We start from the raw sequence: 24,085 nt of genomic DNA on the forward strand, positions 1-24,085 counted from the left end.
TCAGGGAATGTTGTTTGCATGGATTTTCAGAAAGCTGTTGAAAAGATGCCATACATGGGACTATTTAACAAGAGCCCATTGTATTACAGGAAAGATACTAGCATGGACCGAAGAGTGGTTGACTGGCAGGAGACTAGGAGTGCGAATACTTTTCTGGTTGGCCTCCAGTGACTAGCTGTATTCCACAGGGGTAGGTGTTGGGAATGCTCCTTTTTCTGTTACATGTCAATGACCTGGATGATGGAATTAATGGCTTTGTGGCCAGGTTTGCAGACAATATGAAGATATGTGGAGGGTATGTGTTAAAGAAGCAGTTAGTCTGCAGAAAGACTTAGATAGATTGCAAGGATGGGCAAATAAGTAGCAGATGCAAGATAGCATAGTGAAGCCAATGGTCATGCACTTTTGTAGATGAAATAGAGACAGACTATTTTCTACACGGGGAGAGGTGCAATGGGACTTAAGAGTCCTTGTGCAGGAATCCCGAAAGGTTAACTTGCAAGTTGAGTCGGTGGTAAGGAAGGCAAATACAATGTTAGCATTCATTTCAAGAGGACTAGAATATAAGAGCAAGGATGTTTAGGTTTTATAAGGCATTGGTCAGAATGCACTTGGAGTACTATGAGCAGTTTTGGGCCCGTTATCTAAGAAAAGATGTGCTGCATTGTAGAGGAGGTTCATGAGAATAACTCCAGGAATGAAAGAGTTAATGTATCAGGAGCATTTGATGGCTCTGAGCCTGTACTCGTGGATTTTAGAAGAATGGGGTGGGGTGAAATCTCATTGAAACCTAATGAATATTAAAAGGCGTAGATAAAGTGGATATGGAGAGGATGTTTCCTAAGGACCAGAGAGCACAGGATAGAGGGATGCCCATTTAGAATAGAAATAAGGAAAAATTTCTTTAGCCAGAGGGTAGTGAATCTGTGGAATTCCATGCCACAGATGGTTGTGGAGGCCAAGTCAGTGAGTATAATTCGAACAGAGCTTGACAGGTTCTTGATTAGTCAGGACGTCAAAGGTTATGGGGAGAAGGCAAGAGAATGGCATGAGGGATAATTAATAAGACATAATGGAATGGAGGAGTAGATTTGCTGGGCCAAGATTTTACTCCTATATCTTCTATATATCTCCTATATCTCAGGAGGCCGCAAACCTAGCCTACTGTGTCAACACCTTATACTTGCAAAGAAGTCTATTACCAGTTCTCTGTTCTTCTTCTCTGGACATGGAAATGAGTTTTCCTCAAGTGAAAATCTAATTACACTGACTCTGTTTCCACTGCTCTTGCAGGCAGTAATTTTCAGATTACAACCACTCAAATCCACACCACCTTTTGCTCCCCACTTTGACTTCCCACCACCCCAGTTGAGTCCCTTGAACATCCCTATCAGAACTCCATCCAAACTTCTTTGCTCCAAGGATACCATTCCCAGTTTCTCCAGTCTTTCTTCACAGCTGAAATCCCTCATCCCTAGGCCATTCTAGTGGATCTATTCTGTAATCTTTCCAAGACCTTCAGATTCCTCTTTAAGAGAAGAGACCAGAATTTCTGGCCAAATTTTACATCATAAACTTCCTGCTTTTTCTGTCTCCCCCACCCCTAGTTTATGAAAACCAAGATTCCATATGCCACACTAACCACTCTCATAACTTGTCTGTCACTTTCAAAATTGTATCTTTATGTCTTCTACTCCTGCACGCCCTTTAGAAGAATGTTCCTTAGTCTACATCATGCCTCTTTGATTTTTCTGCCACAATGTTGTCACTTCAGAGATCTCAATATTAGGCTTAACTTGTCACTTGAACATCCATCTGTTAATCTGCCCATATCTTCTTGTAGTCATTTTCTACTCTCATAGAATCATAGAAGTTTACATCACAGAAACAGGCCCTTACCGTCCAATTCTCTGTACCAACTGTACTCATTTATCTGCATTAGCCCCATGTCCCTTTACACTTTTCTTATGTAATTATATGTCCAAATGCCTTTTAAATGTGTAATTTTATCTTGCTTCTGCCATTTCACTGGCAGCACATTCCACTGCCCTCTGTGTGAAAAATTTATGCTCAGATCTTTAAATGTTACCCCTATCACCTGAAACCAGTGACTGCCCTGGAATAAAGACTCTATCTACACTGCTCATGAATTTATAAACTTTTATAGTGTCTTCTCTTAGACTTCTACATTCTCATGAGAATAAACCCAACCTTAGACATAATTCTCCATTCCAGGCAACATCCTGGTAAATCTCTTCTGCACTCTCTATTGTACTACATCCTTCCTTTATTCCCTATATACCCATGACTGTGTAGCCACCCATAGCTCTAATCTACTAATTATATTTGCCAACGATACTACATTGATTGGCCTTATCTTAAACTATAACGTGGTGGCCTACAGGGAAGAAGTCATCACTCTGACACAGTGAAGTCAAGAAAACAACCTCTCCTTGAATGTTGCAAAAACAAAGGAGCTGGTTGTGGATTACAGGAAGAATGGAGACTGGCTAACCCCTATTAATACCAATGGATCTGGGGTTGAAAAGGTAAACAGCTTTAAGTTCCTCGACATCTACATCATCAAGGACCTCACATGGTCTGTACACATGAGCTGTGTAGTGAAAAAGGCACAACAGTGCCTCTTTCACCTCAGACAATTGAGGAAGTTGGTATGGATCTCCAGATCCTAAAAATTTTCTACAAGGGCACAATTGAGAGCATCCTGACTGGCTGCATCAGGATCATTGGGGACCCAAGTCACCCCTATTCCAGCTGCTACCATCTGGGAAACGATACCACAGCATAAAAGGCAGGACTAACAGGCTTCGTGACAGCTTCTTCCACCAGGCCATCAGACTAATGAACTCATGCTGATTTGAGTGAATTCTATGATACATTGACTGTTCTATTTAATATAAATTATTATAAATTACTATGATGCACATTGCACATTTAGACAGAGACATAACTTAAAAGATTTTTACTCCTCATGTGTGTGAAGGATGAAAGAAATAAAGTCAATTCACTTCAAATCATTCAATCCAACTCTGCACAATAGTCCAAGCATGGTCTAACCAATGTTTTTGTACAGCTGCAAAATGAATTCCAATTCTTATATTCAATGCTTTGGGCTATGAAGGCAAGCATAACAAAGTCCTTCTCCTTAATCCTTTATAAGTTTTAAAATTTTAAATTCTTTAAAATTTATATTTTTTTCTAAATTTGATGCCATTTGCAACTGGTGAAATTTTAATATGCACATCCATATACAAATCATTAATATACATCATAAAAGTAGTTGTCTTAGCCAACTTCCAAAGAACTATCCTCCTGGCAGTAAAACAAACATTTACCATGCTTGTTTTTCTTGTTCAAATTCTGTAACAATGCTAACAATTAAATGTTTACTCCATGGAGATCAATTTTTGTTTTATTTTCTATGGGAGTTAGCCAACTGCTTCACAGTAACGTAGTGGTTAGCACAACACTTTATAATACCAGCGACCCAGATTCAATTTCCACCGCTGTCTGTAAGGAGTTTGTATGTTCTCTCCGTAACCATGTGGGACTCCTCCAGTTGCTTTGGTTTCCTCCCACGGTTCAAAGACCGATCAGTTGATTGGTTAATTGGTCATTATAAATTGTCCTGTGATTATGTTAAGATTTTACTGGATGGCACGGCTCAAAGGGACAGAAGGACATATTCCACACTACATCGCAATAAATAAAAATAAATTAAAATCCCCAATTGTTCCCTCAACTTTTTCTATTCACTCAAAGATTCAATCAGGTCAGTCAAGCACAATTTGTCTTCAATTTATTAAATTCATGTTAGCTCTCTTTTTAACTCAAACTTTTCTAAATGCCTATCAATTTTCCCTCTTACTATTGTTCCTAAAAGCTTCACTGCCAAGGTTAAACTGATAGGCTCTGAGTTGTATGGCATGTTTTTCCATCTCTTTTTTCACAAGGGTATTATGTATGCCATGCCATCTGATTGATAGTTCTTAAATGGATCACTGCCAACCATCACTATAATTTAAAGACCTGATTGTGGAGCTGGGAAGAGTGACATTAAAACAGCTTCTCCAAACACCACCCCCTATATCTGAACTATTAAGATATTGTTCTATACCTGAACTATTTGGGAGTGATTTGTGGATCACATAATTGTGAATATCTGTTACCCAAACTGCATAATGCAGCGGTGCACCCCTATTTCTTCTGCAAGAACCGCTGATTGAGAGAGATTCCTCAGGTCCAATGTGGGTAGATCAGATTAATGTAGATCAGTGAATCCCACATTTCTTTGGGTTACCACCCCCTTGGCTCCCAGACCACATTTGCAACACACATCTCCCTTTCCCACCATTACATAAAACTATAAAGAATTTTGATTTACGATGCACAGTGAAAGTAAGCAGGAACTACAAATTCAAAGGAGTGATAGCTAACTGCAAAAATTATCAAATCTGTTTCAATTCAATTCAGTTCAAGTTTAATTGTCATTTAATCATTCATGAATACTCATCAATACAGCCAAAGGAAACAGCGCTACTGTGGGGTCGAGGTGCAAAGACACATTACCAGTAGTCACACACAATATTACAATCACATAATAAGAGTCCCAATGCCCTTCACGAACCCTCATCCTGCGACGACGTGGCTTGATGCCCAGACCTCCCACATACAGGTCAACAAACCTATATAGAATATATGGCTATGGGTATAAAATTATTTCTTAAATTACAATAAAACAATTTTCATCAACAATTTTAGAGCATAAATTAGCAGTCCAACTATTCATTACTTTATTGCTTTTTCACCTTTCAATGAGATGGATGGGCTTGGAGCAGAGATATCAGCTTCTAAAATTCAGGCTGAATGTCACTCAAAAGGAGTCTCAGATCGCCATGCAGTCTTTTTTGCTGCTTTGAAAGAAGTTGGGTGACTGCACTAAAACCACACTCCACTGAATATGATATTGGAAAGGCAATAAAGAACTTCTTGATCTTTTTCCAGTGTTCAGTATAGTGTTCAGAGATTTCCTTCTACAACCAAAACTGATTTTTTAAACCTTAGCTGCAGCTCAGTCATTTTGCAGTGAGATCAGTTCTTCCTCCATGTTTCCTATTGATTCCTCATTATGAGTGCTCAGGAATGGATTTATTACCCAAACTGGATTTTGGATTGAGAAAAGATCCCGAAATTGTCTGCATCTCACCCAGGTGGGCACAATATATTGGAAGACCATCATTCTGTATTCTTTCTTTCTCTTCCAACTCAGAGTGGCTTGGAAATTGAAAAAGGTTGTAACGGCCAGTGTTGCACTTAAATAGCTTAACTTAGACAAAAGGGTGGAAACAACGGATTTGACTTTACATTACTTCCTTGCAATTGAAGACTAAATTCATTAAAATTTGCAAATAATTCTGACAAATAAGCAATGGCATGCCTATATATACACATGACTATGTGGCTAGGCATAGGTCAAATACCATCTATAAATTTGCTGACAATACAACCATTGTTGATAGAATCTCAGTTGGTAATGAGAGTACGTACAGGAGTGAGATATGCCAACTAGTGAAGTGGTGACGTAGCAACAACCTGGCACTCAACGTCAGTAAGATGAAAGAGCTGATTGTGGACTTCAGGAAGGGTAAGACGAAGGAACACATACCAATCCTCATAGAGGGATCAGAAGTGGAGAAAGTGAGCAGCTTCAAGTTCCTGGATATCAAGACCTCTGAGGATCTGACCTGGTCCCATTGATGTAGTTATAAAGAAGGCAAGACAGCAGCTAAACTTAATTAGGAGTTTGAAGAGATTTGGCATGTCAACAAATACACTCAAAAACTTCTATAGTTATTCCATGGAGAGCATTCTGACAGGCTGCATCACTGTCCAGTATGGAGGGGCCACTGCACAGATCCAAAAGAAGCTGCGGAAGGTTGTAAATCCAGTCAGCTCCATCTTGGACACTGGCCTACAAAATACCCAGGACATCTTTAGAGAGCAGTGTCTCAGAAAGGCAGCGTCCATTATTAAGGACCTCCAGCACCCAGGGCATGCCCTTTTCTCACTGTTACCATCAGGTAAGAGATACAGAAGCCTGAGGCACACACTCAGCGATTCAGGAGCAGCTTCTTCCCCTCTGCCATCTGATTCCTAAATAGACATTGAAGCTTTGGACACTACCTCACTCTTTTTAAAAATTATACAGTATTTCTGTTTTTGCACTTTTTAAAAATCGATTCAATATATATAATTGATTTACTTGTTTTATTTTATTTATTATATTTTTCTCTCTGCTACATTATGTATTGCATTGAACTGCTGGTGTTTAAGTTAACAAATTTCACATCACACGTCAGTGATAATAAACCTGATTCTAATTCTGAATATACTTGAATCGATGACTGAATGAAGCATTCAACCCTTCTCAGAATTTTATCACGGTTACAAGAAGCATGCAAAAGCTCTCAGGCTGTTTCCTTTTGAGAGCCACCTGACTTCTGTGTGCAACAGCAAGCATTTAAACTGTTCAGCATTTTCAATAAAAAGTTCTCGAAATAGTTGAGAATTGAGACTGTGGGACTTTATTTTATTTACCACCGTGATAACAGTATTTAATGATATATGCACTGATCACTTGTTTTTTACTACAAGAAGTATGTTAATTATGCCGTGAATGGTAAATACGTTAGTTACAGCTTTTTTGCAAGAAAGTAATAACCCCACAGTGGCATCCTGTCACTAATGGTGCAACATCTGTTGCAGATGCAAGCATATTGATGAGTGGAATGTCCTTCTCTTTGAAAACTTGGACAACGACCTGAAATATTGACCCATCCCCCTTATCTGTTTCTAGTCCCCGTGCAAATAAGAATTCTTGAACCACGCTTTAATCTCTTATGAAGCAAACATAACTAAGAAGCAAAGATTTGTTGCCTGGCTTCGACAAAGTCTAAGAGAATGGTGGGTCAGCAAGAGATGAAGCGATTATGTGGTCATCGTAATTAATCATGAGGCACTGAGCATCAAATGTTTATAATAAGTAATTCATTTCTTTAAGCCAGTAATCCCTCAGCTGCACCCCTTGCTACTGAGCACTCTTCCCCTCCCCCCACCATCCCCTTTATCTTTATTGCGCCCTTAGGAACTCCCACCACCCCGGACGGGGTCGATATTGCTCATTTTGGGAATCACTAGAGCATATGGGCAAAATGTTTGGTACGGACATGTTCAGTCAAATTTCTGTGCTGTATAACTTTTGTGAATTTGTGACCTGAAGTCTGTACATCTGACTTCCTGCCAAATTCTTGAACTTAGTATGATCTCTCGAAATGTCTCATATTAGTACACTCAAAGTTTGTTCAGGATAGCTTGTAGCTGGCTTGACTGCATCTTGAAACTTGGACCTCAAGGCACTTCATGCAGCTAAGTGAGCATTCATGAGAAGTGCATTGATTAGGTCTGAGGCATACACTACAAAAAATTATCATAAGTGAGGCTTCTCTCCTATCAGGAAACTAGAGCATGCACAACTGTTTCTCTTTACTATATATAAGTTAAGTATCTTATAGTCATAACCATAACCATAAGTTTGCGGACAATATGAGAGACCAATAGAGGGGCAGCTAGTTTTGAGGAAGTAGAGAGGGTACAGAAGGACTGAGGCAGATTAGGATAATAGACAAAGAAGTGGAAGATGGAATACAATGTTGGGAATTGTATGGACAAGTACTGTGGTAGTAGAAATAAAAGGGTAGACTACTTTTGAAACAGAGAGATAATTCAAAAATCTGAGGTGCAAAGGAACTTGGGAGTCCTCGTGCAGGATTCCCTAAAGGTTAATTTGTAGGTTGCATCAGTGGTGAAGAAGGCAAATGTTAGCATTCATTTCAAGAGGACTAGAATATGAAAGCAAGGATGTAATGTTGAGGCTTTATTAAACATTGGAGAGGCCTCATTTGGAGTATCGTGAGCAGTTTTGTGCTCCATATTTAAGAAAGGATGTGTTGATATTGGAGAGGGTTCAAAGAAGATTTCCAGAAATGATTGCGGGATTGAAAGGCTTATCATATGAAGAATGTTTGATGGCTCTGGGCCTATATCCACTGGAATTCAGAAGAATGAGGGATGACTCGATTGAAACCTTTTGAATGTTGAAAGGCATCAATAGAGATGATGTTTTTTATGGAAGTGGAGTCTACCAAAGGACACAGCCTCATAATAGAGGGGTGTCCTTTTAGAACAGAGATGAGGAGGAATTTCTTTAGCCAGAGAGAGGTGAATCTCTGGAATTCATTGCAACAGGTGGCTGTGGAGGCCAAGTCAGGGGGTATACTTAAAGCAGAGGTTGATAGATTCTTGACTGGTCTGAGCATGAAGGGATATGAGGAAAAGGCAGAAGATTGGGACTGAGAGTGAAATGGTGGAGCAGACTTGATGGGCTAAATAGTGTAATATCTTATGGTCTTATAATTTTAACTGTCAAATAATGCCTACATAACCCACTTTATGAACTGAGATTACTTGTACTAGTCTGACTGAATTCTTAAATCTCAGAATTTTGTGAAAATCTCATCTTGGGCAATAAGTAGAGCCAGAGACAAACTATTAATTAAATACTGCCTATCTGCAAACAGATCAGTACAAATCATTAATACTATTCTTGTCACTGTTATCATGAAACAAACAAGCAGAATTTGCTGCATTTTGTACTTTTACTACTGACCTTATTACATCTACTGAGATCAACAATCCCACACAACTTGTTATGAGATGCAAACAGCTCTTCAAGACAGGGCAACGCATTCACAGCCTAAATGAAGAGAAAATGCAGTTAGGACTTATTACTGAAAATTCATTCGTACAGAATGGTAGGTTATGCAAAAAAGGTCACAGACTAACTTGCATTCCCACACTGACTAATCCAATAAATCCTGGATATGTCATTTCCAAAAATCCAATAAATGCATATCATTTTCAACTGCAACTTGTTACATGTAGAGGAAATGATGTCAGCAGAATAATTCAGTCTGCAGGAAAAGAGGAAATACAGATGGAAAAGTAATGCAAGTAAAATGTAGGGAGTTTCAGTTAATATGCTATTACAATCTTGTTAAAAGCATGCAAGAATTAACAGGGTAGATGCAGGCTGGAAGGAAGCTATACAGCCTATCAAATTCATACAACTTCAACATAAGAAGAATGCACATAGTCCCATTCCCTTAGCCTCTCCCTGCAAATTTATTCATTCATCCTCTAACGAAAGAGCCTGAGCCCCAGATTTAATATTTATCTTTTCTTTTCCCATGTGGAGTTTGCAAGTTCTTTCTGTAACATGTGTGTTTCCTGTGGGTGCTCGGGTTTCCTTCTACATCTCCAACATCTGGAGGATGGTGGCCTTACTGGTCACTGCAAATTGTCATCAGTATGCAGTATGCAGGCCAGTGGTGAACATGAGTTGGGAATGTGGGGAGAATAAGTTGTAGGGAAAATTAGTAGAAGAAAGGGATGGTTCTAAATAGATTCCATCCATACTATAAGGAAATATGAAAGCTTCCCCTACTAGTATGCTTGGCATTGCTTTCAAAACTATAGCCATTTACCATGTGAATACTTTTCCTCATGTTCCCTTTGGTTTATTTGTTAACACCTTTATTCTACTTTTAGCTCTTGAGCTTTTTATCAAGGAAATAATTTTAAAGTTCAAAGTAAGTTTGTGACAGAGAGCACTCAGTAAGTACACTCCTTTAGCACACACAAACATTGTCTTCTCATTCTACTGTCATTGCACAGAGTGTACACACTTCAGTTTCTTCCCCAGTGTATTCTGATTATGGGTCCTAAACCAAGCTGACTGGCTTTATGGTGCCTTTCATGCCATACACTGTAGAATATTACAGTTCTTTAATATTGGGGACATGTAAATGTGTATATGTTGTTTGTATACTGTATTTGTTTATTTTGTAATATGATTATAACTACATTAAGGAGTGTATCATATTCTAATCCATGTGTGGTCTTAAGTTAACTTTGTAGGTTATTAATGGCATGTGCTGGTGCCTAATAAAATGGGGCTCTTCATCCTCAGTAGGAGAGAAAGATCAGGGCTGCCACGAGTTTGCACTGGAAGAATAAATATGCAGCTGTTATTGTGTTTTCTGGTATATATCTTTTTGTAAGTATTGACAGTTTTCTTTTTGACTATTTTCACTAATTTTTGAAGTGCCTGATAAACACCATTGCATTAAAGTGCTAAGTGACTCCAGCTATTTTTTAAAATTTGGTCATAACCCAGATATTTAACTACAAAAGTACACATATGTCCCCACATAAAACCCTGAGATTTGTTTTCTTGTGGGCATACTCAGTAAATCCAAGAACCTTAATAGAATTAATGAAAGACTGAACTAACTTGGGTGTTCAACCAATGTGCAAAAAACAACAAACTGTGCAAATAAAAAAATAATAACAATAAATAAATAAGCAATAAATATCAAGAACTTGAGATGAAGAGTCTTTGAAAGTGAGCTCATAGGTTGTGGAAACAGTTCAGTGATGAGGCAAGTGAGGTTATCCCCACTGGTTCAAGAGCCTGAATCTGGTGGTATGAGTCCTAAGGCTCCTGTAGCTTTCTTCCTGAGGGCAACAGTGAGAAGACAGCATGTCCTGGATCTTAGGGGTCTCTGATGATGGATACTGCTTTCCTGCAATAATGCTCCATGTAGATGTGTAGATGTGCTCAATGGAGGGCTTTGCCTATGATGGACTGGACCATATTCACTACTTCTTGTAGGATTTTCCGATCTAGGGCATCGGTGTTTCCATTCCAGGAAGAACCCGCAAATTCTGCAGAAAGAGCTCTGGAGCTCTATAAAAGTTCTCTTTAAACTCCTAATTTCCATATTCTCCAACTATACAGCTACCAGATCTCCTCTTACCTTCCTCTGCTCCAATGAGAACAAGCTTAAATTCTGAACTGGAGTCATTTTGGTAGATATCTTTTGTATGCTCTTTAAAGCTTTCACAATTTTCCTGAAGTGTGGTACTCAGAACTGGGCACAATATTCCAGTCATGGTTGAGTCATTTTTATTTCAATAAAGATTCATTGTAAATTCCTTGCCTTTGTACTCTAGGTCTCTATTTATAAAGTCCAGCATAAAGTGTGCTTTTTAAGCTCTTTCTCTCATGTTCTTACCTGTTCTTTCATATTTGCAATCCCACTATTTCTCTGCTCCTATATTCCTTTCTGAATTGTGTCTTATATTTTATACTTCAACTTATCATTCTTCCTACCAACACATAATATACTCATTCCTCATAACTACATTTCATCTGTCAGATCTCCACCTATTTCACAAGCTTGTCCCTATCTCCTTGGATATTCTTCACAGTTCACTAGGCTACCAAGTTTTGTGCCTGTTTCAGATTTGGGGATGTGTGTACTAAGTGATACTAAGCTTGATATAGAGTTTCAGTTGCATTCTTGCATGTCAACGATGAATAATATAAGCCAATGTTGTCACATGGGCATTTATGAAGGACCCAAATAAGTGCAGATGAGGAAGCTATCTTCATTATGCATCTAAATTTTACTTTCTCCCTTTCTATTTGAGGTGCACGTTTGTTCACATTCCACTTCTTTACAGTTCTAATGCTCTCCTTTTCCCTGTACTTTTAAAGAGCTCCAAGGCACTTTCTGCAGAATTTGCATGTTCTTCCTGAAATCATTTGGGTTTCCTCAGAATGCTCCAATTTCCTCCCAATTACCAAAGACATGCAGATTGGTAGATTAACTTACTGTTGATTGCCCCTAATTTAAGTAGGATGGAAATGTGTGGAGAACAGATCACGTGAAAACTAGAAAGGGAATGGAACTGTTCTGACAGCCGACATAGATAGGATGGGCCAAATGGCTTCCAACTATTTGTAAGGAAACACAAAAATGAAAGAGAGAGTTGGTGTAAGAAACGTACAGTGAGCTATTGGATGGAGTCAGTATTTTTAAAACATTAAAACTAAGTTTCTTAAATTCCAAGTGTTTATTTAAAATGTTCTTGAAAAAGATTAGTGAACTTAAAATAAACTTACTGAATTTCCTTTACACCAAAAAAAGCAGTAAATATACTTATATCTTTTTAAAAAATCACAGCGGGGAATAATTGACTAAACCAATTTCCCAAAGCCCTATAATTGTTTCAGTCATCCTTACAGTGATGTCGGTAAGCTGGTTGTGGCTGATATCCAGAGAGGTCAGTTGACTTAGTCCTGCAAACTCCCGTGATTCCACACATACCAGCTGGTTACTATCCAGTCGCAATGTCTGCAGTTTCCGGAGTTTGAGCAAACCTTTTCCTAGACAGAGAGAGGAAGATGAACAAGTGACATTTTATATTTGACATATGTTACAATAAGGCAGGAATTTAAATGTATTCAGTATTCTTCCATAAATAAAAGTGTTCATTAAGGTTCTCTCAAGAGCTTAACAATAAAGTACAATCAATAAAATAGTTTTGAAGAAATATCATTACTAAACGAAATGCATTAGTGCAGAAAATGTCCCCTCCCCCAAAAAATTATGAAGTCAAACATCATATTAATTAAGGGATAAATATTGGCCAGGACACTGCCTGTGACCTTGCTTGTGCTTCACCCCACTTCACCTGTACTGCTCATGGTCCTATCCATCCCCAGAGAAAGCAGAGAGAGCTTAACTTAACACATCTTCAAAGAAAATCCCTTAAGTATTAGACTGCAATATAAGCTCAAACTTGAACCCTCAACCTTCTACCATAAGGCAAGAATGCTAATTCTATTGACTTTATGGACAAGACTATTGGGTCCAAATATCAGGGCCATGAAAAGACATGTAACAAAGATTCTATATGGTTTTCCATGCTTTCCAATGTTCACAGTAAGTGCGGCTTGATCTGAGCTGGCTTCAGTTGACTGGAATTTATATCTTGGGCTTATGGAACATAGTTATTTCTGGAGATATCTCATTCTCCATAAACCATATTCATGCTTAATATATCACTTCCAGAGGTGAAGAGAAGAAAACAAAGTTCAAAGTAAATTTTTTATCAAAGTGAATATGTACGTGTGTGTATGTGTGTGTGTATATATATATATCTCCATATACAAACTCGAGAATCAGTTTCTTGCAGGCATGCTCAATAAATCTAATAACCATAATAGGATCAATGAAAGACTGCACCAATGGGGTGGACAACCAGTGTGTAATAGACATTAAACTGCACAAATACAAAAAGAAAAAAAATTAATTAATTTATTTATTTATAGATAAATAAATATCAAGAACATGACATGAAGCATCCTTGAAAGTGAGTCCATATGTTGTCGGAACATTTCAGTGATGGGGCAAGTGAAATTGAGTGAGTTTATCCCCTCTGGTTCAAGAGTCTGGTGGTTTTTGAGGGATGATAACTGTTCCTGAACCTAATGGTCTGAGTCCTGAAGCTCCTATTCCTTCTTTCCAATGGCAACAGTGAGAAGAAAGCATGTCCTGAGTAGTAGGGGTCCCTGACGATAGACACTACATTCCTGTGACAATGTTTCACATCAATGTGCTCAATGGTGGGGAAGGCTCAACCTGTGATGGACTGAGCCATATCCACTACTTTTTGTAGGATTATGAAACCACAAGCATCTGCAGTCAACAATGGTTTTCATTCTAAATGTTCCTGCATTACCTTCCCAATATCAGCAAAGCTCATTTTAGCTGGTTTGGATGAAGCATTTAAACCGGTCAGCAAACATTTCCATTGCACTCAGTATCACTGGCACTCATTTATCATTGGCTATTTTACTTGCTTCAAAAATACTGCTCAATTAGTTCAGTATATATCATCCATTTATCTGTTGTGCAATTGATTGCATCAGTCTTTCTAGTGTAGACAGCCATTTCTGCTTTTTTTATTTGTTATTATTATCACCTGGTACTCCCACTGTTTACAAACGTGTGGCCATACTTGTTGCTTGCTAATTTTGTCTGTTTTTTGTTTATTTTTTAACTCAAATGTCTCTCTCCACTTTCAAACAAAAACGTGCTGCTCTTCAACAGATAGGTAGTTGTCTTGGGCTTGTTTAATGGATGCTGTTTTCCTGCAACAATGCTCCATGTAGATGAGCTGGATCGTGGGGAGGGCTTTACCCATGATGGGCTGGGCCCTATCCATTATTTTTTGTAGGTTTTTCCATTCAAAGGCATTGGTGTTTCCATACCACGTTATGATGCAGCAAGTGAATTTGCTTTCCACCACACATCTATAGAAGTTTGTCAACATCTTAGATACCATGCCAAATCTTCACAAGTAGTAGCTCTGCCGTACTGACACAGTGGGCCCAGAACAGTTCCTATGTAATGATAACTCTGAGGAAGTTAAAGTGGCTGACCCTCTCTACCCCTGATGAGGCCCAACTCATGGACCACCAGTTTCCTCCTCCTGTAGTCAATAATCAGCTCCTTGGCCTCGCTGACATTGAGTTGTGGTACTACTCAGCCATATTTTCAGTCTCCCTCCTATGTGCTGATTCATCACCACCTTTGATTCAGCCTATCCACTTGTGTCATCAGCAAACTTAAGTACGGCATTGGAGCTGTGTTTAGCAGCTCAAGTGTAAAGTGAGTAGAGCAGAGGGCTAAGCACACAGCCCTGTTGTGCACCTGTACTGATGGAGATCGTGGAGGAGCTGTTGTTGCCAATCTGAAAAGACTTGGGTCTGCAAGTGAGGAAATCGAGGATCCAATTGCAAAAGGAGGTACTGAGGCCAAAATCTTGAAGTTTATTGAATAATTTTGAGGAATGATAGCATTGAATATTGGGTTGTAGTCGATAAAGAGTATCTTTGCTATCCAGGTGTTCCAGGTTTGAGTGGAGAACCAATGAAATGGCACCTGCTGAAGACCTACTGTGTCAGTAGGCAAATTGGAGCAGATCCAAGTCACTTCTCAGGCAGGAATTGATATATTTCATTACCAACCTCCTAAATTACTTCATCACTGTGGATATAGGTGCTACTTGACAATTTCCCTGAACAATTAAATTTAATGAATATTTTACCAACATCCTTGACATACAGAGCTGGACTTAATATTCTCTTTTCACAAGGATCTAGCAAACAACCTGGTAGCCAACCATTGTCCAAGGATAAAAGGCAAGAGTGAGTCGTGGCAGCACAACTAGAGCTTTAATCAGCGACCGATCGACATTTTGGATTGATGAGTAAGAACAAATTAAAGTAAGGCAGGGGCGAGCACAGCTGCCATCATCTGAGTGGAGAGTTAGAGTGGTGATCTTAAGGCTTTAGCTCTTCACGGCTTCAGTGAAGAGAGGGTTCATTCAGAGAAAGCAAAGAGAAGGTTGTTTTTTTCTGTTCTCTTCTTTATATCTGCTCAGTTAGGACAGGAGAGATGATAGGCAGGACAGTGAAATGCTCCCCTTGCAGGATGTAGGAAGCCAGGGAGACTTGTGATAAGTAAAGTGTATCCAACTGCAGCTTCTAACTAACTGTGTTAAGGAGTTGGAGCTGGAACTGGATAAAATCTGGATTCTTCAGGAGGGAGAATGGTAATAGATAAGACATATAGAGAGGTAGGTGTAGGATACTGGAAACTGAGTGACAGTCAGCAAGGGGAAACGGTTAAGGAGCCAGTGCAGAGTAACCTGTGACCACCCCCCCTTAACATTAGGTATATCACTTTGGATACTATTGCAGGGTGGGGTGGTCAGGTAAATGACCTAAAGTTGCAGAGTTGCAGTAGGTAAGTCTCTCTCGCACTGAGTCTGCCTCTGTGACTCAGAAGGGAAGTCGGGAGAAGAGGCACACTATGGTGATAGGGGATTCATTAGTTAGGGGACTGGACACTAGGTTCTGTGGGTGAGAACAAGATTCCAGGATGGTATTTTGCCAGAGTACGGGATATCTCAGATGGAGTCCTTACCATTCTCAAGTGGGAGGGTATACAGCCAGAAATCATGGTCCATGTAGGTACCATTGACACGGGTAAGACAAGTGATGAGGTTCTGCATAGATAGTTCAGGGGGTTAGGTACTAAGTTAAAGGGCTGGACCTCCAGGGTTGTGATCTCAGGATTGCTACCCATGTCATGTGCTAGTGATGTCAGAACTAGGAAGATTATAAAGTTTAATACGTGGCTAAGGAGTTGGTGTAGGAGGGCCGGGATAAGATTTTCAGATCATTGCGCTCTCTTCCAGGGAGGGTGGGACCTATTGATGCACTATCAATTACTCCAAAAGACTGGAAGTACAGTAAATACTGAAAGGCTTTTATTAACAGTGAAATGGATCCACGCCCATGCTGTATGTCTGCCCTGGACTGTGGGAGGAGCAGTTACACAATGGCCTTTATTCAGGGGTCTGTGGGAGGAGCCACAGGAACAGTCAGCAGAGGGACGTGTCCAGGCATGTCCAGACAGATATACATGGTTTACCACATTCACCCCTCCTTTTTAAAAAAGAGAGTCTCAAAGGGATGAAATGAAATATTTAAAACAAATATATTTACAGCTTAAGTCTATCAGGCGGTCGAGTCCGTCGCTGTGATCTACCTAGCACCAGTGGTGATTGCACTGGCAACAGTGGTTGTGCTGGCTCTGGCCTGACTTGAGGTGCCAACACGTTAGGCGTCGATAATCCCTTGTGCGTGCGTGTCGCACCCAGTACGGGAGTGTCATGTGGTGTCTGTGTAGGGCTTGCAGTGCACAGTGTCTCGTGGGTATATATATATCCATGGGTATGGGGTTAATAGTCACCATGGAGTGTCCAGGGTAGGGGTCTGGTGCTCCTGTGGGCTTCAGGTTACAGATGGAGACCGTGTCCTCCCGCCCATCAGGTAAAACCACGTAGGCATACTGGGGGTTCGCATGAAGTAGGTGAACCCTCTCGACCATTGTGGAGTATTTATTACTCCTCTCATGTTTACGGAGCAGCACTGGCCCTGGGGATGTCAGCCAAGCCGGTAGGGTGGTCCCAGTGGTGGACTTCCTGGGAAAAGAAAACAGTCACTCATGAGGGGTGGCACTGGTGGACGTACATAACAGCAAGCGGATGGAGTGGAGTGCCTCGGGAAGGACCTCCTGCCAGCGAGAGACCGGCAGTACCTTTGACCTAAGGGCTAAGAGTATGACCTTCCACACAGTGGCATTCTCCCTCTCCACCTGTCCATTCTCCCAGGGATTATAGTTCATGGTCCTACTAGTTGCAATACCCCTAGCCAGCAGGTACTGGCGCAGCTCATCACTCATAAACAAGGACCCTCTGTCACTGTGGATATAGCATGGGTATCCAAACAGAGTGAAGAGCTTGCGTAGGGCTTTTATGACTGGCGTGGTAGTGGTATCGGGGCAAGGGAACCGCGAGTACTCGTCGATTACGCTAAGAAAGCACACATTGCAGTCGGTGGAGGGAAGGGGGCCCTTAAAGTCAACACTCAGTCACTCAAAGGGGTGGGTGGCCTTGATCAGTTGTGCCTTTTTGGGTCAGTAGAAGTGCGGTTTGTACTCTGCGCAGACTTGGCAGTCCCTGGCCATCGTCCTGATCTCCTCAAGGGAGTAAGGCAGGTTCCAGGCTTTCACGAAGTGGAAAAGCCAGGTGACCCCTGGGTGGCAAAGATCTGCATGTAGGGCATATAGCTGGTTGATCTGTGCGCTGGTACACGTTCCCCAGGACAGGGCATTGGAGGGCTCATTGAGCTTCCCAGGCCTGTAAATGATGTCCTACTTGTAGGTGGAGATTTCAATTCTCCGCCTCAAAATTTTATCATTTTTGATTTTGGCCCGCTGTTGGTTGCTAAAAATGAACGCGACTGAATGCTGGTTGGTCAGCAAGGTGAACTTTTTGCTGGTGAGATAGTGCCTCCAGTGCCTAATAGCTTCCACTATGGCCTGGGCTTCTTTCTCCACCGTGGAGAAATTTCAAATTTCAGAGTGCCAAGTTTCAGGGCCTTGAAGGGTACGGGAGAAGAACGCCACCGGTCTTCCAGCCTGGTTGAGGGTAGCAGCCAGCACAAAGTCGGAGGCGTCACTCTCTACTTGGAAGGGAATGGTCTCGTCCACTGCATGCATTGCTGCTTTGGCAATGTCCCCTTTAATGCGGCTGAAGGACGCACAGGCCTTGGCTGAGAGGGGAAATGTGGTGGACTTGACCAGAGGGTGGGCCTTGTCTGCGTAGTTAGGGACCCATTGGGCGTAATATGAAAAGAAGCCCAGGCAAATTTTGAGGGCTCTGAGGCTGTTGGGAAGAGGGAGTTCCAACAGCATATGGTCGGGGTCAAGGCCAATGACTCCGTTCTCTATGACATACCCAAGAATAGCAAGTCAGGTGGTTCCGAACACACACTTGTCCTTGTTATAGGTAAGATTAAGAGGTTTGGCCGCTTGGAAAAATTTTCGGAGGTTGTTGTTGTGATCCTGCTGGTTGTGACCGCAGATGGTGATGTTATCCAGATATGGGAACGTGGCCTTAAGTTGGCACTGGTCCACCAACCAGTCCATTTCCCTCTGGAAGACAGATACACCATTCGTGAGACAGAAGGGGACGCACAGGAAGTGATAACGCCTGCCATCCGCCTTGTCGGTAGTATAAGGGTGGTCGTCTGGGCGGATGGGGAGCTGATGGTAAGTGCATTTTAGGTCTACGGTCGAGTACATCTTGTAGGGTAGAGGGTACACGTCAAGCTGCGTGAACCTATAGTCTGGCTATAGTCCACAACCAACCTATTTTTCTCCCCATTCCGAACAACAATCACCTGGGCCCTCCAAGGACCTGTGCTTGCCTCAATGATCCCTTCCCTGAGCAGCTGCTGCACCTCCGACTGAATGAAGGCCCTGTCCTCCGTGCTGTACCTCCTGCTTTTAGTTGCCACAGGTTTACAGTCAGGGGTCAGGTTGGTGAACAGCAGTGGGGGAGGGATCTTGAGGATGGAAGGCCGCAAGTGGTGTCCATGGTGTGGGTGTTGGCATGATGTTGGGTGGGATGTGCAGGTCGGTGTGTGTGTGGTCAGTAGCGGGATATGTGATGTATTCCTACAGAACTGAGGATTTCTGACAGTGATTGGTGGGAGGGGCCCGTCATACTCCATTGTCATGCTTTTCAGGTGGCTCTGGAAGTCGAGCCCCAATAGCACAGGGGCACACAATTGAGGCATGATCAGTAACGTAAAGTCTCGATATTCTGTGTATTCTGTGCCCTGCACCACTAGCATCGCTACACAAACTCACCCCCCCCCCCCACCGGATGTCTGCTATGTGCAACCCAGAAGCCATGGCGACCCTCTGGCTTACCAGCTGTGTCAAGAGTCCACAATGCTGCACAGTGTCCGGGTGGATAAAATTCTCTGTGCTGCCCATGTCAAACAGGCAGCTTGTCCTGCGCCCCTCCACCAGGATGTCCATCATTGACCTTGCGAGCTGGTGGGGAGCACTTTGGTCGAGAGTCAAGGAGTTGAATTGCTGTGTTGGTCTGGCATGGTGGGGTGCCTGGTAAGCACCCGTGGGTCGTAGGTGGTGCGTGGTGGTGCTGACCAAGATAGCCGCCCCCATGTCTTGCACATGGTGGTGGTGTGCAGGCAAGATGACAACCCCCATGCCTCGCATGCAGTGCTGTTCAAACCTGCTCGCGGTTTGGACTTACAGGCCTTGGCAAAGTGGCCTTTCTTTCCGCAGCTGGAGCAGGTAGCTTCTCGGGCAGGGCAGCGCTTCCGGGGGTGCTTCTTGAGTCCACAGAAGTAACACTTTGCGGACTGGTGACTGGCAGCAGCTGTGGTCGATTCGCCGGTGGGTTGCGGGGTCTGCGGCGTCCACGAGGCTGTCTGAAGATCACGTGCCTGGAGAGCATCAGAGTTGTGCAGAGCGGCCTCCAGCGTGTCGGCCAGCTCAATCACCGAATGTAAGGTAAGATCGGCGTGTTCCAGCAGCCGCTGGCGCACATACACTGACCCAGTTCCCGTGACGAAGGCATCTCTTACTAGGAGCTCCGCATGCTGTTCGGCCATCAGTCCCCGGCAATCGCAAACCCACATGAGTGTCTGTAGGGCCCAGACAAACTCAGCGCTCGACTCTCCAGGCTGCTGCTGCCACATCACTAAGCGATGTCGTGCATAGACGGTATTTATGAGCCGCAGGTATTGTCTTCTGAGGATGCTCATCGTGCCGTCGTAACTCCGCTGGTCGCTAATCATTGAGTAGACCTGGAGAGGAGAACTCTGCACTTCGTGGCGGACTCAGTCACTTCAATCTCCTCCAGGTATGATTCGAAGCAGGCTAGCCAGAGCTCGAAAGCGTTTCTGGCCTCAGGTGTTTGCGGGTTGATGTCTAACTTGTCGTGTATCAGGAATTGCTCCATGCCTTAAAATTACTGTTAATAAAATTGATGTACTATCAATTACTCCAAAAGTAAGTAGAGTAAATACTGAAAGGCTTTTACCAACAGTAAAATGGATTCACATCCATACTGTATGTCTGTCTTGGACAGTGGGAGGAGCAGTGATGCAATCGCCTTTAATCCAGGGGTCTGTGGGAGGAGCCACAGGTGCAGTCAGCAGAGGGACGTGCCCAGGCATCTCCAGACAGATATACAGTCGGCCCTCCTTATCAGCGGGGGATTGGTTCCGGGACCCCTCGCGGATACCAAAATTCACGGATGCTCAAGTCCCTTATTCAACCTGTCTCAATTTGGTGGACCTTAGGACCCAGCGGAACCCCAGACCTTACTTAACCTGTCTCAGTGCCGTGGACATTAGGACCAGGCGCCAGAGTTCTGAATACGCAGTGTTTCTGTTCACGAAAATAATCACGTTCACGATTGAAAATAAAGTGGAAATAATAAAGCGATCGGAAAGAGGTGAAACACCATCGGTCATTGTAAAAGAATTAACAATCGGTCAACAATTGGAACAATTTTAAAGGATAAAGTGAGAAAGGCTCTGCCCCGAAGAAAGCTACAATTATTACTAAGCAATGCAGTGGTTTATTTACTGAGTTTTGGGTTTTGACCCTCCACGTCAACCCGGCACGGTGAAGAGCGTGCTCCATAGCGATCTGTCACTAGATCGAGCTCGGGGACTTCCAAAGCCCAGCACTGAAACATACATTCTTAAGTGTTTTATATGCATAGAAAGGTAAAATATATACTATATACGAATGCAAATGTTTGACTAACTGATGCTAAATAATACCAGATGTACCTGTTCCGACTTACTTAGTAAGAGAACTTCTGATTTTTTCCGATCCCGATGCACGATAACCCACGCACATCCTCCCGCATACTTTAAATCATCTCTAGATTACTTATAATAACTAATACAATGTAAATGCTATGTAAAATAGTTGTTATACTGCATTAATGACAAGAAAAAAGGTCTGTACATGCTCGAACAACAAGTGCTGGAAGAGCACTTCCGGGTTTTCTCAATTCGCGGATGGTTGAATTTGTGGATAAGGAGGTGCCGACTGTACATGTTTTACCACACCTATACAAAAGGGATAGCTTGCACTTGAACTGGAAGGGGACTAATATCCTAGTTGGAAGGTTTGTTAATTCTGCACAATGGGATTTAAACTAGAGCTGTGGGGGGGGGGGGGGTGGGAGCCAGAATGCCAGGACAGCTGGTGGAGACGCTGTGGAAGTAGATGTTGGTAAGACCTCAGACAAAGATAGAAATCAAAAGGTTGAGCATGGTGCGACTAGTAACCTGATCTGACTATATTTCAATACAACAAGTATCAAAGGAAAGGTGGATAATCGTGTTGAAGATGAGGTAGCTGGTTTACAAACAGAGGCAAAATGTAGTGAGGAGAGGCTGTTGATAGAGGCAAAATTGCAGTCAATAGGAAGTAAAGAGGCTACAGAAGGACTTAGTTTAGGAGAATGGGAAAATAAATAGCAGATGGAAAACAGTGCCATGAAGCATATCGTCATGCACTTTGGTAGAAGAAATGAAAGGGTTGACTATTTTTAAATGGAGAGAAAATATGAAAAATTGAGGTACAGAGGGACACGGGAGTCCTTGTGCAGGATTCCCCAAAGGTTAACTTGCAGGTTGAGTATATGGTGAGGAAGGCAAATACAATGTTAGCATTCATTTCAAGAAGACTAGAATATAAAAGCAAGGATGTAATGTTGAAACTTAATAAAGCACTGGTGAGGCCTCACTTGGAGTATTGTGAACAGTTTTGGGCTCCTTAGAAAGAATGTGCTGAGACTGGTGGGGTCAAATAAGGATCACAAAAATTATTCCAGGATTGAATGGCTTGTCACATGAAGAGCATTTGATGGCTCTGGGCCTGTATTTGCTGGAATTCAGAAGAATGAGGGATGACCTCTTTGAAACTCATTGAATAGTGAAAGGGCTTGATAGTGTGGATGTGGACAGCAAGTTTCCTATGGTTGAAGAGTCCCCACTAGACTGGATAATTTTGAAAATGCTGGTTTTGCATAAAAACGATAGGCGTCCACACTAAGCATTTTTGAAAATACCTCCGTCCACATTAAAATGGGTATTTGGGTGATCTCCTACTGGGCATGCGCAGGACACATTTACAGAAAACAAGCGACAAGTTTGCTGTCAAATCTTGCTGTGAAAGTCCACATTTGTGCAGTTACAGACTAGAAAAACTTAAAAGGAAATTGCCAAATGACAGACAGCTGTTGGCTCTCACACAGGAGGACTTAGAGCTAAAAAAAACAAACACTGGAGTGTATGGAGGCAACCGACAGGGAGTTCATGGACAGTATGACCCAGCTGATGATGAACAATGAAAAACTGACTAACGGGTTCCGGTGATGTCATCATTGAGAATGGCAGCTTGTCACCAGCTCCTCTGGAAAAATGCATATTTTGCCCCGTTAACCCATCAACTATAGTATTTTTTGAAAATATTTGAACTGGTAAGAGGGGCAAGAATAGGGAAAAAGAATGGAAATAAAAAAAGCGACACTGCGGAGCCTGCAGACGAGAGGAGTGCAGCGAGCAGCTGTCCTACCCAACCGCGTGTTAGCGAGGCTGATGCTGGGCCTCGTTCAGGCGAAGCAGCAAATATGATCAAAATTTTGAAAGAGATACGGGAGATCCAGAAAGATATAAAACAGCAGCTACATGATATTAAGTCAGAGTTCGCCAACGTCAATCAAAAAATAGTGGTGACAGAGACTCGAATTGAGAAGGTGGAACATTGCGTGTAAAACGTGGAACAGATACTAAATAAGATGATAAAAATATTAAATCAACAAGATGGTAAACTGCTTGACCTGGAGTGAAGATCATGGCGGGAAAATATCAGGATATACAACGTTCCCGAAGGAGCGGAGAGTTTGTCTATGATGGAGTTTGTAGGCAAGTTGCGCTGGAGCTTCCCTCGACTATGGAAGTGGAAATTGAGAGGGCGCATCGCATGATCGTCCCGAGGCCTACCTGAAGCAGAGAAGATAAGACACGCTCAATTGTAATTAAATTCCTTCCTTACAGTACCAAGGCAGAGATTCTACGAAGGGCCTGGGGTAAGAAGAGGGTGTTTTTAGATGATAAATTAATATATTTCAACCAAGATTACCTCCCCCCCCCCCCCCCCGGCAGTCCTGCAGAAACGTAAAGAATACTCTGAAGTAAAGCGAATACTAAAGCAAGAAAGGATGAGATTTCAAACTCTGTACCCTGCTAAACTTTGAATGTTTTATCAAGATGGGATCCAACTGTATCAGACAGTGGAAGAGGCGACTACAGACATGAAGGCCAGAGGGTTGCTTGTCAGCATGATCAAACCGAGGGAAAGCCTGGTAGAGCAATTATCCTGCTCTGCTTGGGAAATAATGCGAAAATCGAGAAGGCAGGACACAGGAGGAGGTGGAGAGAAGTATATCAGGAAGAGACTGGGAGTTTTCCAAAGACAGCCCTCACCTCCTCCAGAAGAGCCATAAGGTTTGGCTAACTTTAAAAATGTTGAGAAGCTAAACGGAAGCACAAGTAAACGGTGATATACCTATCTCAAGAAATACTTATTATAATGTGGATTTTATATTACTCAGTTAT

At 42.1% G+C, this 24,085-nt stretch overlaps 1 protein-coding gene across 9 annotated transcripts in view; it reads right to left on the reverse strand.

The window, feature by feature from the left end:
• LOC132380181 (protein phosphatase 1 regulatory subunit 7-like) overlaps positions 1-24,085 on the reverse strand; it is a 140,371-nt gene that overhangs the window by 62,156 nt on the left and 54,130 nt on the right. For all 9 annotated transcript variants that reach the window (XM_059948855.1, XM_059948850.1, XM_059948846.1 and 6 more), the window contains 2 exons: positions 12,231-12,373; positions 8,747-8,833 (listed from right to left, as the gene is read on the reverse strand). In XM_059948855.1, coding sequence (XP_059804838.1) covers positions 8,747-8,833; positions 12,231-12,373 — 230 coding nt within the window. The remainder of the gene's footprint in view (positions 1-8,746; positions 8,834-12,230; positions 12,374-24,085) is intronic.

Source organism: Hypanus sabinus, chromosome 23 (genome assembly GCF_030144855.1).
Source record: "Hypanus sabinus isolate sHypSab1 chromosome 23, sHypSab1.hap1, whole genome shotgun sequence".
In the NCBI taxonomy this organism is placed as follows: domain Eukaryota; kingdom Metazoa; phylum Chordata; class Chondrichthyes; order Myliobatiformes; family Dasyatidae; genus Hypanus; species Hypanus sabinus.